The following is a 16,635-nucleotide window of genomic DNA, read 5'->3' on the forward strand; positions in this document are numbered from 1 at the left end:
GACATATCATTTTTTTGTGTCTGATTTAATGTCTAATAAAATATAGTAATCGAAGTGTTTTGAAAGTTATTGTTTAATTCATTGAAATATATTATTTGGATATATGCCACATCCATATTTGCATATTCATATAAATGCTTAATTTTTCATACTTTGAGCTATTGATGGATGGGAATATCATCTATATTTTAAGTTTTGTCATTTAGACTCATAATATTTTGTGTAATTCTCCCTCCTTTGCTCTTGCTTCATTTTAATTTTTAGCATTGGATTGTTGGTTATAGGTTTCAACGCTGAGTTGTTGGGTAAGGATGAATGACTCCATTGGATTGTGAAAAAGCCATTAGCCATTAGTTTCCTATTTCTGAAACACCAACCTGAATTGAGAATTGCAACTGAAATGTATCATTGAGACCTCCAAGCAAGTTTAAATTTATTATAATGTTGGTCTTGGTCTCATTGTGACCTTAATATTGTCCAAATAGAGTACCCCACCTATGAAAATAGAAGAAATGTGAAAAAACACTTGATACCTATGATACAATTCCTTTTCAAAAATCCATTGAAAGATAGGTAGTCAGATGGTTCAATGTGTTATTAGCTTAAATTAAATTCTAAGTTTCTTAGAATACATAGTAATAAATGACAACAATCACATGTCTTGCATGTCTTCTAGCCCTTGCACAAGGCAGGGATTCAAGCTCTTCCAGATCTTTTGTTCAAATAGGAACATTCTTATTTTTCAAAGAATTTTTGCTTTCATTCATTTAAGAAGAAGCACTCCCCTTTTAGGCAAGAGCCTACAACACAATGGTAAATTGTGAGCCTCTTAATTGTAGGTTTGAATCTACTCAAGCTTAACTAATAATAAAAAATAATTAATCACAACAAACAGCCTTAGCTTCAACCTCTTACTAATAATAATAATAATAAAAGTACTCTCCTTTTTAATCTCTCAATGTAACATGAAGTAATAAAAGCCTCGTCCAGTAAAATAAATGGTCCTTATAATAACTTCATTAAATTAATTATATAACAATATAATTAAATTTTTAATTTAACTTTATTAACTCATAACTTAACCTTATTTAATAACTTTCCACTATATCAAATCCCGTAAAAAACATCAAATCCAACCCCACCAACATTACTAAAAGTAGCAATTGAATTTACCGTAACTCATTTAAAAAATAGAAAATGAATGTTTGAAATCTATCTCAGTTCCGATACAATACACTGATACCGCCCGCCTGGACAAACAGATCGTGAAATCATTCTACCAGTTATATCCATGAAATGTTTCTGTCACTTATATCCTTGAATACATGCTATCAATGCTTCAATATCTTAGAATTTGGAATGGAGGCGACCTTTTTATAAGTCCAATCCAGATTTGTCAAAAGGAAAAACAAAATCTCATTGTTTCAGCAGATTTTGGAGATTCGCATTAACGTTAATTGAACCGCGTGTGATAAGAAGTACTGAAGTATGCCATGGGTTCTGCCCAAAGATTACTTTTTAGAGAGATTTTTAAAAATAAAATAGCGAAAACAAATTGGAACATATGGCCTTTTTCTATATCACAGATTAGTATAATTGGAATAATTAAACATATTAACTTTGCTTCTAGATTTAGATTGTGTATATGGTTGGTGGAATATGATTTAGGAATTGGAACTATGATTCTGGAACTTGAAATCTATATTACGATTTCCAGAATTTATTTAGAGACTGTTTGATATTATTTCTTTTTAAACAATGCTCATTCTCTACAACATATTGTAAGTTTTCATCTCCTTACTGCTCTCTTACCTTGATGATGGTTTACGGAATGTGAGCCAAAACATTAGCTCAAAAAAGATATAATACACAATCTGAAATTAATATAAATTTTAAGTCGTCTCTAATATTTTTGCTTAAGCAAAAGTCTAGTCTACCGCCTCGGGCAGGATACTTGTGGAATCCTGTAGTGCCAATTTAGCAATCAATGAAAACAAAGAATTAAATTTTATTATTAGTATTAATATCATTTTAAAACTTGATTTTTCTTAATTCTCATTCGTAGAGGCAAACAGAAAAATAATTGATCCTTCAATAAAAATATGAAATTTGTGCTTTCGCGAAGCTTTTCATTTATCTAATTTGCGCTTTCATGAGGCTTCCATTTTTCCACACAGAAGCACCGGGCTCCTCCGCAAATTAAATTAGCTAATTTACTTTGTATTGCGATCCATTTTTCTAGTGCACAAGACGCGTGTAAGCTACTCTAAGACTTTCGTTCAAAGTAAATTGCAATATACATCGTTCTTCGAAAAAACAGAAAAAAATCCCAATATAGTTGCAGACTTTCGAAATTAATAAAAGATTAAAACATTTTCTAGAACATTAATATTCCTTGAACGGTTAGCTTCTATTGCAACCAGATCCGAGTCATACGAGAAAACTTCCTGGCATATTGTGTCGTAACTTCTGCAAACTACAGTAAATCCTATGTTACTGATGCTGGAGACATTGGTGTTACGTCTTTAGTGACGTAACAGCAGCGATGGAGATGGGGGTAGCATAAAAAATGGTTCATTTCAATGAAATCATTCATTTAATGCATTGGAAGAACAGTATGCCAATTTGTATACAGCATTTGTAATCTCCAATTTGATTGCAGTCTAAAATATTATTTGATCAGTACCTTCTGTTGTCAACAAAACCTAGTTTTAAGAGAATGGAAGGGTAACTAGAAAACCACAGTATCTATATACACTACATTAAAAAAGCTAATTTCAAAAGGAATGGAAGGCTAAGAAGAAAACCTCTCGCATCTTTTCCAGATTATTGATACTGTTTCACTTAATTATGGAGCAATTCCTTCCTACAGTCTCTGTAGATCTTTTCGAGGCTGATTTTTCATAATTTACCCCAATTGAATGGATTAGAACCGTACAAGCCCATTACCTTCCAACTGAAATGAAATGTTTTGGAGCTCTTCAAAATTTGCCAATTTACATTAGACTTTAACATTCATATTGAACAAGACCATTACCTTCCAACTGAAATGAAATTGTTTTGGAGCTCTTCAAAATCGCCAATTTGCATTAGACTTTTAACATTCATATTGAACAAGAAAAAAGAGTAAAATAAATCATAGACTGAAAAAAACTAATCAATCAATAGTATGTACGCAGTTCAATATCTATTATAGACGAATAGTAATCCAATTTTCCGGTAGAGTTGAGGATAGAAAGAGCAAGGCATTTGATCCAGTAGCACTAGAATACACATTGACACATCATGGAAATGCATCAGCTCTATAGGAATTGATAATGTCCTCAGATCGGCTCCCTTGTACCGAACGCCTATACCTAATGCCTATACCCAAACTTTGCATTTCGACTCAAAAGAAATTGAAGCACTCCAATAGAAGAAGAATCTAATCAAGGCCATTTGGTGGGAAAACAGAGAAATGACGAACTAAATGAACAAAGACGAAAATGACAGCCAAACAACGGTTGTTGAAGAGGAACTAAAATGACAGCCAAACAATGGTTGTTGAAGAGGAACTAAAGACATCTGTCTGTAACATGCCACAACTTTATAAAGGATTTAGAAAACACTTGTCACTAAATTTATGCACTGTACTTCATGCGTGCTCTAGCTAGCAAAGAAATAGAGAGAGAATCCATTTTTGACACACATCAAGAACCCTCAAACATTACAAATCTTTAAAAACATAAAGTATGGTCGTTGCTGAATACTGAAAGGTTAACAGTTAATCTATTAATTGATATTTGGACTTCAGAGATTTGAAAATATTATATTAAAATGCATATTCAAAAAATGTACTGTTGCTGGAATTTTATTGAATATTATTTATTTTTTACGCTTTTGCTCTTTAAAACATTTAATTAACCAAACTCATAGAGATTTTAAAACATTTAATTAACCAAACTCATAGAGATTTAGATTTTCAAACTCTTCATAACATTTAATTAACCAAACTTATAGAGATTTAGGTTTTCAAACTCTTCAAGTAATTGATATAAACATACTACAAAATATGTTGAAACATTAATATTGATTTCTTAAATTTCTCTTTATGAATATGAAAAATTATATATAATAAATATTCTTATTTACATAAATCAATATTATTATAGTTTTTCAGAAATTTAATATTATTATTTTTTTATGTGTTATTTATTTTAATTCATTCCAACAATAGAATATTAATGCTTATGAAATGAATGTTGTTTCTAAATAATATTTCAGATGATTTCTTCTCTCTTCCCATTTTAAATTATATATATCTAAGAGCAATTTATTTAGCTTAATTTATATATCTTCATATAGAATAACAATTAATTTAGTTCAATATAATAATAGTTATAGGTTAACAAATATTGAAAATATAAATCTTATAATTTGTGCTTCTGGATTTGATTGTGTCAAAAAATTTTAGCATCAACGTTTCGGATCACACTCTGTGATCCATCATCAGGATGAGAGAATGCCAGAATGAAAAAGTGAGCAGATCAAGCCAGTTCAGGGGTTAATAAAGGGAAAAAAAGAGGAGGGGTGCAGAAAGCGAGGTGGCTTGAGGAGAAAAAGAATAAAAATAAAAATGAAAAATGGGGGATAGGGGGGGGGGGGGGATTGGACCTAAGAAAGAGAAAAAAAGAAGAAAGAGAAAATAAGAAAAAGGAAAGGTAGACACTACCCCTAGGAATTACAGAACCCAAAAGAATAATTAATCAAAGAGAAAAAATTAAAAATTAAAATTAATAATTAATAATATAAAAGAACAAAGCAGGGAGAAAATGGGTGGGGGTCAAGACGCCCCAACCATTGGGAAAAAGGGGAGAATAAAAAGAAAGAAAGAAAGAATATAAAGGAGAAGCTAAAAAAAAATTTTAAAAAAAAAAAAAAAATCTTTAAACGAATCCTGGACAGAGTCTTTAAACGGGTCGCTCATTCCAAACTAGAATTAGGGAGCATAGTGCAGACATCAAACATGAAAGAGTCCAAAAATCTGCTCTAGCTGAGCACTCACCTGCCACCAAACACCATATCTGTCTGGAGAGCACCCAAATCCTTGTCAAGGAAGATAACTATTTCAAGAGGAAGTTAATGGAAGCCATCGAAATAAACCACCATCCCCTTAATCTCAATCAAGACGATGGGTGGTCCTTGAGCCAGTCTTGGCAACCATTATTATGTTCTTTGGAGAGTCGTCACCGTCCTTGAGCTTCCCCCTCCCCGTCCTTTTTTCCTCTCTCTCCTCTTCATCCTTGGTCTTGCTCGCTCCTAGGCCTCTCTTGTATCCTTTCCTTTCTTGGTTCCTTGGTTTCTTCTTCCTTTCTCGCTCTTTCTTCTTTTTTCTTCTTTGTTAGCTGTTTTCTTGATGAACAAACTTCTTTTTGCTTAGCTCTACTCCATTTTGTGTGTGTGTGTGTGTTATTTTAGTTTTTATTCTGGAGCGCTCTGTTTTTTAGTTTTTTAATTTTTAATTTTTTTAATTTTTTATTTTTTATTTATTTTTATAGCTAAGGACTATTATATATCTTTATGTATACAGACACACAGTTATATACATATATATGCCTCCGTTTTGTTTATAGAGTTCTATTTTCAAAAAATTTTACACACGCACAAATATATATATATATATATATATATATATATATATATATATATATATATATATATATATATATATATATATAACTTCGTATTCTTTCTTGGGTGTTCTTATTCTTTTTTTTTTTTTTTTTAGTGTTTTTTTTTTTTTTTTTTTCATTTTTATTATTTTTTTTTTTTTTTTTTTTTTTTTTTTTTTTAGCTTCTCCTTTATATTCTTTCTTTCTTTCTTTTTATTCTCCCCTTTTTCCCAATGGTTGGGGCGTCTTGACCCCCACCCATTTTCTCCCTGCTTTGTTCTTTTATATTATTAATTATTAATTTTCATTTTTAATTTTTTCTCCTTGATTAATTATTCTTTTGGGTTCTGTAATTCCTAAGGGTAGTGTCTACCTTTCCTTTTTCTTATTTTCTCTTTCTTCTTCTTTTTCTCTTTCTTAGGTCCAATCCCCCCCCCCCCCCCCCCATCCCCCATTTTTCATTTTTATTTTTCATTTTTATTTTTATTCTTTTTCTCCTCAAGCCACCTCGCTTTCTGCACCCCTCCTCTTTTTTTCCCTTTATTAACCCCTGAACTGGCTTGATCTGCTCACTTTTTCATTCTGGCATTCTCTCATCCTGATGATGGATCACAGAGTGTGATCCGAAACGTTGATGCTAAAAAAATTTGACACAATCAAATCCAGAAGCACAAATTATACTCCAATGGATTGTGGAAATCTAATAAGATTGATATAAATCTTAGATTATGTAAACTAAATTTAAAATAAAAGATTATTACCACTAAAATGTGTCTATGTCATGATTTCATGTAAAAAAATTCTACTTCAAAATTTTAAAGAGGATATTTTTTCACGGAAACAATTGAAACTTGAAAGCCTTTTTTTATTTTAAAGGCAACTTTGAGATTCAAGACAAACTAAGACCATTTTTCCTTATCTTGGTAGGATTGAATCTTTGGGATTGTACCTCTTGCAAATTCTCACTACACATTTATGTACCTGAGAACCAGATTTGGTTAAGCAGTACTAATCTCTTGCCAATTCTTCACAAATTAAAAGCTCTCCCCGTCATCTGACATTCCATTTCAAGTTTAAAGTTAAATGTACAACTTCACACATCTCTTATCCCAATAACCACCACACTAAAGGCAGGAACTTTGGCGCTTATGCCCCTTGATTAAATTTGTGCTTCCTTGGTACACATTATTTGTGCGTGAAGATAATTCCAGGGTTAAAGTTTGCCAGCAAGAACATTTCAAACCTAGATTCAAAAGCCTTATCCATTTTCTGAATGGAGCTCCTTCCCATGTGGTTATGAACGCTTCATATTTAATCCCTTTATAGTCAAATCTAGCCAATCTTGTGCAGAATTAATGTTACTTTCAATTATTAGAGTGCTTGCTTGCATGAAAAGTGTACGGAGACATTTTATGCTTCAAGAAAAGAAATGATAGGTAGACTCAAAGGCACTAGCTATGCCTGCCCATAAAGGCTTCTCTACCAAAACTAACCCATAAGACAAATGTTCTTCATGGTGGACTATATGATACATTTCATTTCTAGAAAGGAAATACAAGAAAATCCTGTGCATCTAGCTAGAAATACAATACACTTGAATGGCATTGGTATAATATTCTGGGGAAAAAATTTAAATCATTTGAAATTGTTATCCATATCGATCTCAACAGGAAATGTTTACCTGTTTCAGTCACCAGTCTCAATAAGACTGAACGAATAAAGTGGTGTGCATAGTTTGAGATGGGCGAGCAATTATGATATGAATCATTCAATATTCACCTAAATTTTGAAAACAAAATTGTCCCTTTTTTAATCAAACTGCAATTTTGTAGCTCGGATTAACAAGTTGATCAATGCCAGATACAACCCGTGCTGATTCGATCACATCTCCCACTTTTAGATCTGCAAGGTAATCCTGGTTCTCAGTCACGTATCCAAAGACTGCGTACCTTCCATCTAAGATATTTGCATCACTAGGTGTAAGTTCACTTTCTTTGAGAAGCCAAAATACTTGACTTGATGCAGAATCGTTATCAAATTCCTGTCTCAGAAAATTTGAGATAATTTGTCAATGCAAGGATTTTCTCCTCTGTGCAAAACAGAAAGAATATTCAGAGTGAAATATAGCCCAATTATGAAGCATTGGAATGCTTGTGTAAGGAATAATCATTAGGCAACAAGCACTCGGAGTGATAAGAAGCAATATATAAAGTTGAGGGATACATACATCTCGGGCCATTGCCATAGTACCAAAAGCATTGAAGGGAAGCTTTGTCCGAGCTTTGTACCGTCCAAGCTCCTGCCACACACGAGAAGGTAAAAGTAAATTAGCTCCATTGGGCCATTTTTAAAGCATCTTTCATATTTTGAACCTCCTCTGAGTTCTACCAGGACAGAAAACTAATACAAAATGATATTTTCCTTGCAACGGTAACACTGAAGTATAAGAAAAATGCAACCAAATTAACAAGATTAATCAAATTGAAGGATAATTCAAGAATCTTTGATAGACACTACACTTTCAGTGATTGTATTTATGAGGAAAACTTATAATCTACCTCTAATGTAGAACCATAAATTGGTGATTTGTCACCATCCACCATTATTTCTAGGGGTATTTTACGAACATTTCCTGTACTGGGATCCACAAAGCCTTCTGCAGGCCCTTCAGGATCACCCATTTGGACTACAAATCCATCAGCTGCAAGTTCAACAGTCATGAATTTATTCAGTCAAAAGAACTTTATATACTAAAACACAAATAAAAGACCGTAACTTGACCACCCAGTCTCTAAGTGAATTTTATTTCTGGAATTTTTATCTGTGATCAGAGATGCCAAATATAACCTATTAAAACTAGAGAGGGTAATGCACTGTATAGAAATTTCAATTGAGGATAAAAAAACTTCATACTAAGCTTACAAGTTAGTTTCTATCACAGGACAGGTATGTATAATGGAAGACGATTATTTGGCAGTTAAATAATTATCTATATAGTTGAATCAAGCAAATTCAAGCATAAAACGGAGAAATGTATTCCACTTCAAAGAACTAGTTGAAATACAATCAAGGTTTATGCAATGAATTCAAATTACATTCATGAGTGTCTTCTCACAAGTCCCAAGAATATAAAATTGAGCATGTGACTTTATAGCAATTTAAGAGATTAATGAAGTCTTCCTAGGCCGTAATTTTAACAAGAGAATGCATTGGATCACTCAATTTCAGAATAGTATGGGGCCTACAATTAATTCATGATCAATTTCAAGCATGTACCCCCATCTAGGGAGATACACACCAGGTGCGAGCACAGTTAGCTCTTCCCCCGGTTCTAATCTGTCATGAATTCAGACTTGTGAAAAACCATCAGAGAAAATAATTTAGGGCAATATTACCTCTTTGAATTTCCATGCCATCGTAGAAATGTCTCTCTACCAGGTCTGCAAAATTTCCTGCTGTAACTGGGGCATTGTATCCATCAAGAACCAACCGAAAAATAACATCTTCGAGATTGGGATTGTCTTTGACTTTTACTTTCATTTCCACAGTCGCCCTCCCCTTTAAAAGAGGCTTGCTGGAGTACTCATTGGGCACTTCAATCGGGAAGCCATCCACCATATCTTCTTCAACACTGCAGAAATCCAATGCCCCTCAACTGCAGTCAATAACAGAACTAAATTATTAATATGAGACTAATGCTTATTGATTATTCTATAAATTTATTGTAAGTCGAGAATAATTGGGTTATTTAAACGATCCAGGAATCCACCCATCCTCAAGTTTAAGAAAAGACAATCACCAGAATAATATGGATTTTATTTGTATGAACCAAAATTCAATCAAATTTTAACATGCTACAGGTTTTATCATACAACTAAGATCCAGATGCCAAGAGATATCTAGATGACAACCCTGAATTGTAAGAATCTAGATGTATTATATGCAGAAGTAATATTACTAATAAATCAGAATGATAAAATGAGAATATTCAAAACCACATGGTTATGGAGAAGGCGTCAAGAAGGCATCGAGGGTTTAGGCAGCATGCTGATCTGGGATACAATGGTAACGCAGGAAAATGCTGGCCGCACAGCAGGCATGCTGAGTTTATTCCCTGGCATGCCCAGAACAGGCAGTATCGAGGGTTTAAACAATTGGCTAACGACAAAATCCCTGCATTGTAGAGAACTCGAAGCCCTAAGTGGAAAGGTCAGGCGGCCAATAGAACAGCTCAAGCCCAGGTGAAAACGCGGGTTACAGCTGTTTAAACGTGGGTAATGGGTTTCAGTTTACGAATATAGCGAAGAAGTTCTGGAAACCCAAGCAAACAGCCCCACCCATTTCAGAAGTCACCGGTGAGTCCTCGTGTTGTTCACTCTACCTTTTCTTCAGTAGCTACTGAGAACAGGGAATGGATTGAACCAGTTAGATTTCTCTGTGATCATGCATTTGTCCTTAAATGGAGTGGCCTCTGGCCAACATATCCAACCCTGAAGGCTTGGTGCTCCAAAACCCTAGGACAGGAGGGCCAACTGAAACCATTGGCAAATGGTATCTTTTTGGTAATATGTGTGGCTGCCATCGATAAGGAATGGGCTTTGAAAAGTGGGCCTTTTTTGGTTGAAGGCTATTGCATAAGTGTCCTTGAGTGGACACACAACTTCAACCCGAAAATGACCAAAGTGGAAGAAATCCTGCAATGGGTAAAACTAATGGATCTTCCACAAGAACATATGGATCAGGCAAGGTAGACCTATCAGTTTATACAAAGATATTAATCAAATGTCAAAGTGTGCCCTCGATTCCACAATTTGTGGAACTGTGCTCAGGTGAAGCAAAATGGCAGCAGAGATTAGAAGTGATTAGCCAGGTAGAAACAGATGAGAGGGTGACGGGATGTGTAAACAATGGTAATGAACAGGAGAATGAGGCTGTGTTGGATCACGCATTGAGGCTTTCCACGGGGATTAGCAAAGACAGAATGACGGATATATCTGCGTCCCTCATTATCCCGGCTGAAAGCATGATGCCGAACAGAGCTGCTCTGGAGGATGGGCAACTCTCGTTTAAAGAAACCATAGATTCATCACTTTGTTCAGAAGGGATAAATCATTAGGCAGAAATTTTTGAAACCAGTGCTCACAAGCCTTTGGAGGCAAACAGAAAGGGAAGTTGTAAGAGAGACATAAGTCAAACACGGTCCTCAGAGGCACTACAGTGGAGTCCTGTAGCAGAGACTGGCTTAAAAGATTGACGAAATGAGGTAGTTGGAGCAGGTCCTGGGGGATGAGATTTTGCAAGGATTTCAAGACAGATCGGTTAACCCTACATTAGACTATGAGCAACTGTCGTTTAAAGAAACCATAGATTCATCGTTTGTTCAGAAGGGATAAATCATACAGGCAGAAATGTTTGAAACCAGTGCTCACAAGCCTTTGGAGGCAAACAGAAAGGGAAGCTGTAATAGACACATAAGTTAAACGTGGTCCTCAGAGGCACTGCAGTGGAGTCCTCTAGCAGACACTGGCTTAAAAGATGACACAATGAGGTAGTTGGTGCAGGCCCTGGGCGATGATATTCTGCAATGATTTCAAGACAGATCGAGTTAACCCTGCAACAGACTATGAGGCCTTTGATGGTAACATTCTAATGGAGAATGATGTGAACAACATGAACAGGGTTATCCTTGCAAAGGGTGGGGAGAGCTCTATAGTCCGACAATCTCTTTTAAATAGTTCACAGATTTTCAAAGACATTCCAAAATCTCCAATCTGCAATTTGGAAACTTCATTTGAAGGAGTGAGAGACAACAGCAAGGAACGGGAATCAGACAATGAGGAAGGTATATTGGAGAGTTTGGGGAACAGGACGTTCTTGGACTCTCAGAGATCCAGATATTCTTGAGGAAAGAACAATAGAACAGACCCCGGCCACAAATGTGAAACCAAATGGAGGGGAAAGGAAGAAAAGGGGACCTAAATCATCACAAGCCAAACTTGCCATGGCAGGAAGTGCTACCAATCAGGCAAAACTATTGAGATCAGGAAAGGGCTATACCCTTTCCCGGGGCCAATGAAGCTCCTGTCATAGAATGTCAGGGGCAGCAATGCCTCTGACAAAATCCACTTGATCAAGCATTATCTAGATCAAGCTAGGGTGGATGTGGTTTTATTGTAAGAAACTAAACTAAAAATGGAAGACTTGAAGGGATTTGCTGCAAGATTTCCAAGATGGCAATGTCATTTTCAAGAGGCTGTAGGGGCCTCAGGAGGACTTGGTATTCTTTGGAATGGTGGATCGGCTAACATTACTGTGTTGGGACAGGATGTCTCTTGGATATGGGTTCGCATTTCTTCTATGCAGCTACTGACAAACATCAATGCAATTAATGTGTATGGACTGACAAAGAACATGCAGAAACGTCAGTTGTGGCATAATCTTTCTTCTATCATCTCTGGGCATGAAGATGAACTCTTTATCCTTGGGGGTGACTTCAATGCTATCCTAAGTCCCGCTGAGAAAGCTAGTGGAAAGGGATGGAATAGCCAAAGCCAACAGGATTTTGTTGATTTCTGCTAGAGAAATGGCCTTGTGGAACCTACTCTTAGAAATGGACAATATACTTGGACCAATAGGCAACATGGGTTTTCCAATATTGCAGAGAAACTCAACAGGTTCCTGCTGGCTGGTGACTGAGATGCAACTGATTGGGTTTATAATGCTGAAATCCTACTCTTAACGGGCTCTGATCACTATCTGATTGGGCTCCATATTCAAGAAGATTAATCCCTGGAATCAGCCCCTTTAAGTTTGAAACAATGTGGCTAAGACATAAAGATATTGAGCATCTGATTGGTGAGTGGTGGAGGAACGCTCGAGTAAAACCTGGTAACAAAGCCTTCATGTTTTTCAAGAAGCTCCAGTTTGTCAAAGAATAGCGAAAGATTTGGAATAGGGAAACTTTCCATAACATCTTCTATGAAAAGTTCCACATTGAGGGGGAGCTGGCAGCCTTACACATTCTACAATCATCGCTTTTGGCATGGTAGAAAGCTGAGTTTCTTAAGGATGTAGCACTTAAGAAACAACATTCTGAGATTTTGACAAGGAAAGAGACTTATTGGCATCAAAAATCTTGAGAGACATGGCTGGAAGCAGGGGATAGGTACACCAAGTTTTTTCATAATTCGGTGAAGGTGAGAAGGACCTTCAATAAAATCTTTTCCATTTTCTCTCATAATGGGATGTGGCTTAGTATCCCAGATGATATTAATCAGCAAATAGCTAGACATTTTTTCAATATTTTCAATGGCTTTCCACAACCCACAGAAGAGGACCAAGAGGTGTGCAAATAATTCCAAAAGTCATTACTGACTTACAGAACAAGTTGCTATATGACCGGATCATGGAAGCTGAGGTGAAGAGTGCTGTTTTTAGCACGGGAGGGGAGAAAGCTCCTAGACCAGATGGGTTCCCTGCGATCTTTTTTCAGAAGTTTTGGAATTTATTAGGGAAATATATTGTGGAGGTGGTAGAAAAGTCAATGGCTGGTAGCTTTATCTTGCAAGATCTAAATAACACTTTCATTGCCCTCATTCCAAAAAATGATTAGAGATCTTCACTAGACCGATTTTTGCATGATCTCTCAATGCAACACTTTCTATAAAGTCATTTCGAAGGTGATTGCTAACAGGCTGAAGATGATCTTGGGGGCCATCATCTCCAAAGAGCAAAGTGGGTTTTCTCCTAATCGGTCCATTTATGAAGGGGTTATTGTTGCTCATGAAGCTATTGACACAGTTAAAACAGCAGAATTACAAAAGATGATCATCAAGCTGGACATTAGGAAAGTCTATGACAAAGTCAATAGGGGGTTTCTGATTAAGGTGCTTGAGAGGTTTGGTTTCTCGGAAGACTGGATCAGGCAGGTGAATGCTTGCATCTCTAACCCTAGTTTTTCTATTCTTGTTAATGGTTCTCCTAAGGATTTTTTTGAATCAACGAAGGGTCTTAGGCAGGGAGACCCTCTTTCTCCCTTTCTCTTCATCATCATGGCTGAAGTGTTGGGAAGACTCATTAAAAAATCTGGCTAGGATGGTAGATGGAAAGGTATTAAAATTGTTAATGGTGTAGAGGCTCTATCTCATCTGCAGTTTGCAAATGATACATATCTAGCCAGGAGGCTTCAATGCAGGAAGCAAGACATATCCGGGCTCTCCTAAACAAATAGAGTAGAGTTTCTGGACAGTGTGTGAATTGGAGGAAATCAAAAATATACTTAGCACCAGTTTACAGCTCCAACAGAACATCGGTCAAGTTTTTGGAATGAAGATTGGCCAGCTTCCTAATAAATATCTTGGGATCCCACTTTTTGATGGAGCATCAAAAACTCATCTTTGGAAAGATTTAATAGACAAATGAGTGAGAAGAATGGAAGGGTGGCAGTGTAAATGGTTAACATCTGCAGGTCTCAGCTATTCCGATGTTTTCTATGATGTGCATGAAGATTCCAAAAAAGGTTCTCAAAATAATGGAGCAAAGAATGCAGAAATCGTTTTAGATCGGGGGGAAGGATGAGAACAAGAGTCCATTGTTAGCTTGGGATCAAATTTGCAAATCAAAACAACAAGGCGAGGCTGGTCTTAGAGACTGGGATATTATGAATAAAGCTCTAGGAGCTAATTTGGGCTGGCAACTTTACAAAAATTGGGATCTGCTGTCGGTTCGAGTGCTGAGAGCTAAATATTTGGATAATCAAGCTGATAATAGGATCTTAACTATCAGGGATCCTCTGCAGGGCTATGCTAAATGGAATTTTATTTTAGAATGTAGGGAGGTTGTGACTAAGCACCTGACATGGCAGGTTGGGTGATGGACAGCAAGCTACATTTTGGGAGGATTCTTGGAATGGCTACAAAGCTGTTGGGGAGGAAAATGAATTTTTGGAGCTAAAACAGATTATGAAGACAATTTGGGGTGATTACATGGAAAAGGCGGTATCTCCCTTGGGTGAGGAGTCGAAATGGAAAGAGGTGCAAGATCTAGATATACTCAGCATAAGCAGACTTTGATCAATTTAATTAAGGCTAGACGGATGGTTAGATCAAACAAAGATGTCAAACTTATATGGTGTGTGGCTAAGAGTGGCATGTATTCAGTTAAGATAGGGTATCAAATTCAGTCTCGAGGCCTACAGGAGGAGAATTGGCCAGTAGGACGCTTTGGGGGAAGGAATGCCTACCCGAAGCAGGGTCTTTTGCGTGGCTGGCTATTGGGAGAAGGGTCCTAACTGATGATAGGAAAAGAAAAATTGGTTTTACTAGCCCGTCACAATGTCGTTTATGTGAACAGGGTGAAGAGACTGCTGATCATCTGCTATTGAATTGCAGATTTGCTATGGAGATTTGGAGGATGGTTCATGGAAAGCTGGGATGGCATGGGCCATTGCCTCACACCCTAAAAGACTTATTTTACTGTTGGCCTTCTAAAATGCCCCGATCTATATTCTCTTGCTTATGGAAAATTTTCTCTTACATTATAGTGTGGGAATTGTGGAAGGAGCAAATTGGCGTATTTTTTAAAATGCAAGGAATCTATGGAAAGAATTCAGGCTAGGGTCAATATGGCAATTGAAGAGGTGGTTAATGCTTCAACACGTTATTCATCAGCCGAGCGCCTTTCTCTAGGTGGGACCAATGGTGTCAATCACAATGGATGGGGCTGAGCTTCAGAAGGATGGATACTTGTTGCCATGGGATGCAAAAGATGGACAGATCTAGAGTGAAGTGGAAGGAACCAGCAGAAGGCTGGATCAAGGTTAATTTTGATGGGCATCTCTAAGAAATGGAGGGGCCTTGGGGTTAAGGGTTATTTTCAAAGATCATCGGGGCAACACTATGGCGATGGGAGCTATGAAACTTCCTAGAGGTTCAAACAATGTTGTGGAGGGGAGAGCAGCTCTGGTTGGGATTCAATTGCCTATCCAACTAGGCTTTAAATCCATTCATTTGGAGGGAGACTCTTTAATCATAATCAGGGCCATTCAAAAGTGGGGGATAGAAGCCTAGCACCTTCAACCGCATATAAATGATATTTCGAAGTCTTTGATGAGGTTGGATGACTACAAAATTTCTCACACATGTAGAGAAGGAAATCAAGAGGCCAAATTCTTTCCAGAATGCTAACGAATTTAAACTTGAAGATTTTTTATCAATAAAGACAGGTCATTTTTCAGGAGATCATTTAAAGATTGCATGGCGAATCTAGCATAGGAGGTTCATGTGATGATGCATTGTGACAAGTTTGTTGTGGGGTGTAGGTGTAATGTTTACAAGGAGAGAGAAAGCATGCTATGGAAGAAGCATTAAGATGACTATGAAAGCGTAATTAATCCACATTGATTATGTAGCAGATTTGGAGTTGGATTACAACTTTATCATCATTGATGCAGGGTGGGAGCTGTCTTTTTGATAGAGACAAGTGCATCATGTCAAGGATAAACCTTTAAGGCCTGAATGTTCCATGGCCTTCAAAATGTGAAGTGTGGCTATGAGCCTGCACATTCTAAACAGGTAGAAAATTCAGAAGGTGTAGATTAGGATTATGGAGGCAAATCTTTCGGTGCAGACCTGACAACAGTAAAAATGTCTTCCTAGCCTGATAAAGAGAAAGAGGTTGTGGACCCTCATCAAAACCAAGTTGCAGCAACTAGTCGACATTCTCTTGGGCCTATTGGATGAGAAATTTCAAAATCATTGGCATTGGCGGAAGCAGATTGATATTATTTCCATGATTATGTAGAGTGGAAATATCACTTAAGTTCACAAATACAGAATAACACAATTGAGATACACATTAGTACTAGTAATACCACAATACCAGTAGACAAGGAAATGATTTCTTTATTAATACCAGAAAACAATGTCAGTACATTGGCAATCATCCAAGTACTTATAGAAGGGTCGATTGGTTGGCAACCAACCGA

At 36.5% G+C, this 16,635-nt stretch overlaps 1 protein-coding gene across 1 annotated transcript in view; it reads right to left on the minus strand.

The window, feature by feature from the left end:
* Window positions 1–7,266: 7,266 nt before the first annotated feature.
* Window positions 7,267–16,635, minus strand: part of LOC149567530 (peptidyl-prolyl cis-trans isomerase CYP38, chloroplastic-like) — a 50,536-nt gene continuing 41,167 nt past the window's right edge. Inside the window, exons 4-7 of the mRNA XM_089820751.1 lie at window positions 9,047–9,282; window positions 8,210–8,352; window positions 7,879–7,950; window positions 7,267–7,692 (exon numbers count right to left, since the gene is read on the minus strand). Of these exons, the coding sequence (XP_089676877.1) occupies window positions 7,465–7,692; window positions 7,879–7,950; window positions 8,210–8,352; window positions 9,047–9,282 (679 nt within the window). The 3' untranslated portion in view covers window positions 7,267–7,464. The remainder of the gene's footprint in view (window positions 7,693–7,878; window positions 7,951–8,209; window positions 8,353–9,046; window positions 9,283–16,635) is intronic.

Source organism: Cupressus sempervirens, chromosome 3 (genome assembly GCF_028749045.1).
Source record: "Cupressus sempervirens isolate cs-2001-9-10 chromosome 3, ASM2874904v1, whole genome shotgun sequence".
Taxonomy (NCBI): Eukaryota; Viridiplantae; Streptophyta; class Pinopsida; order Cupressales; family Cupressaceae; genus Cupressus; species Cupressus sempervirens.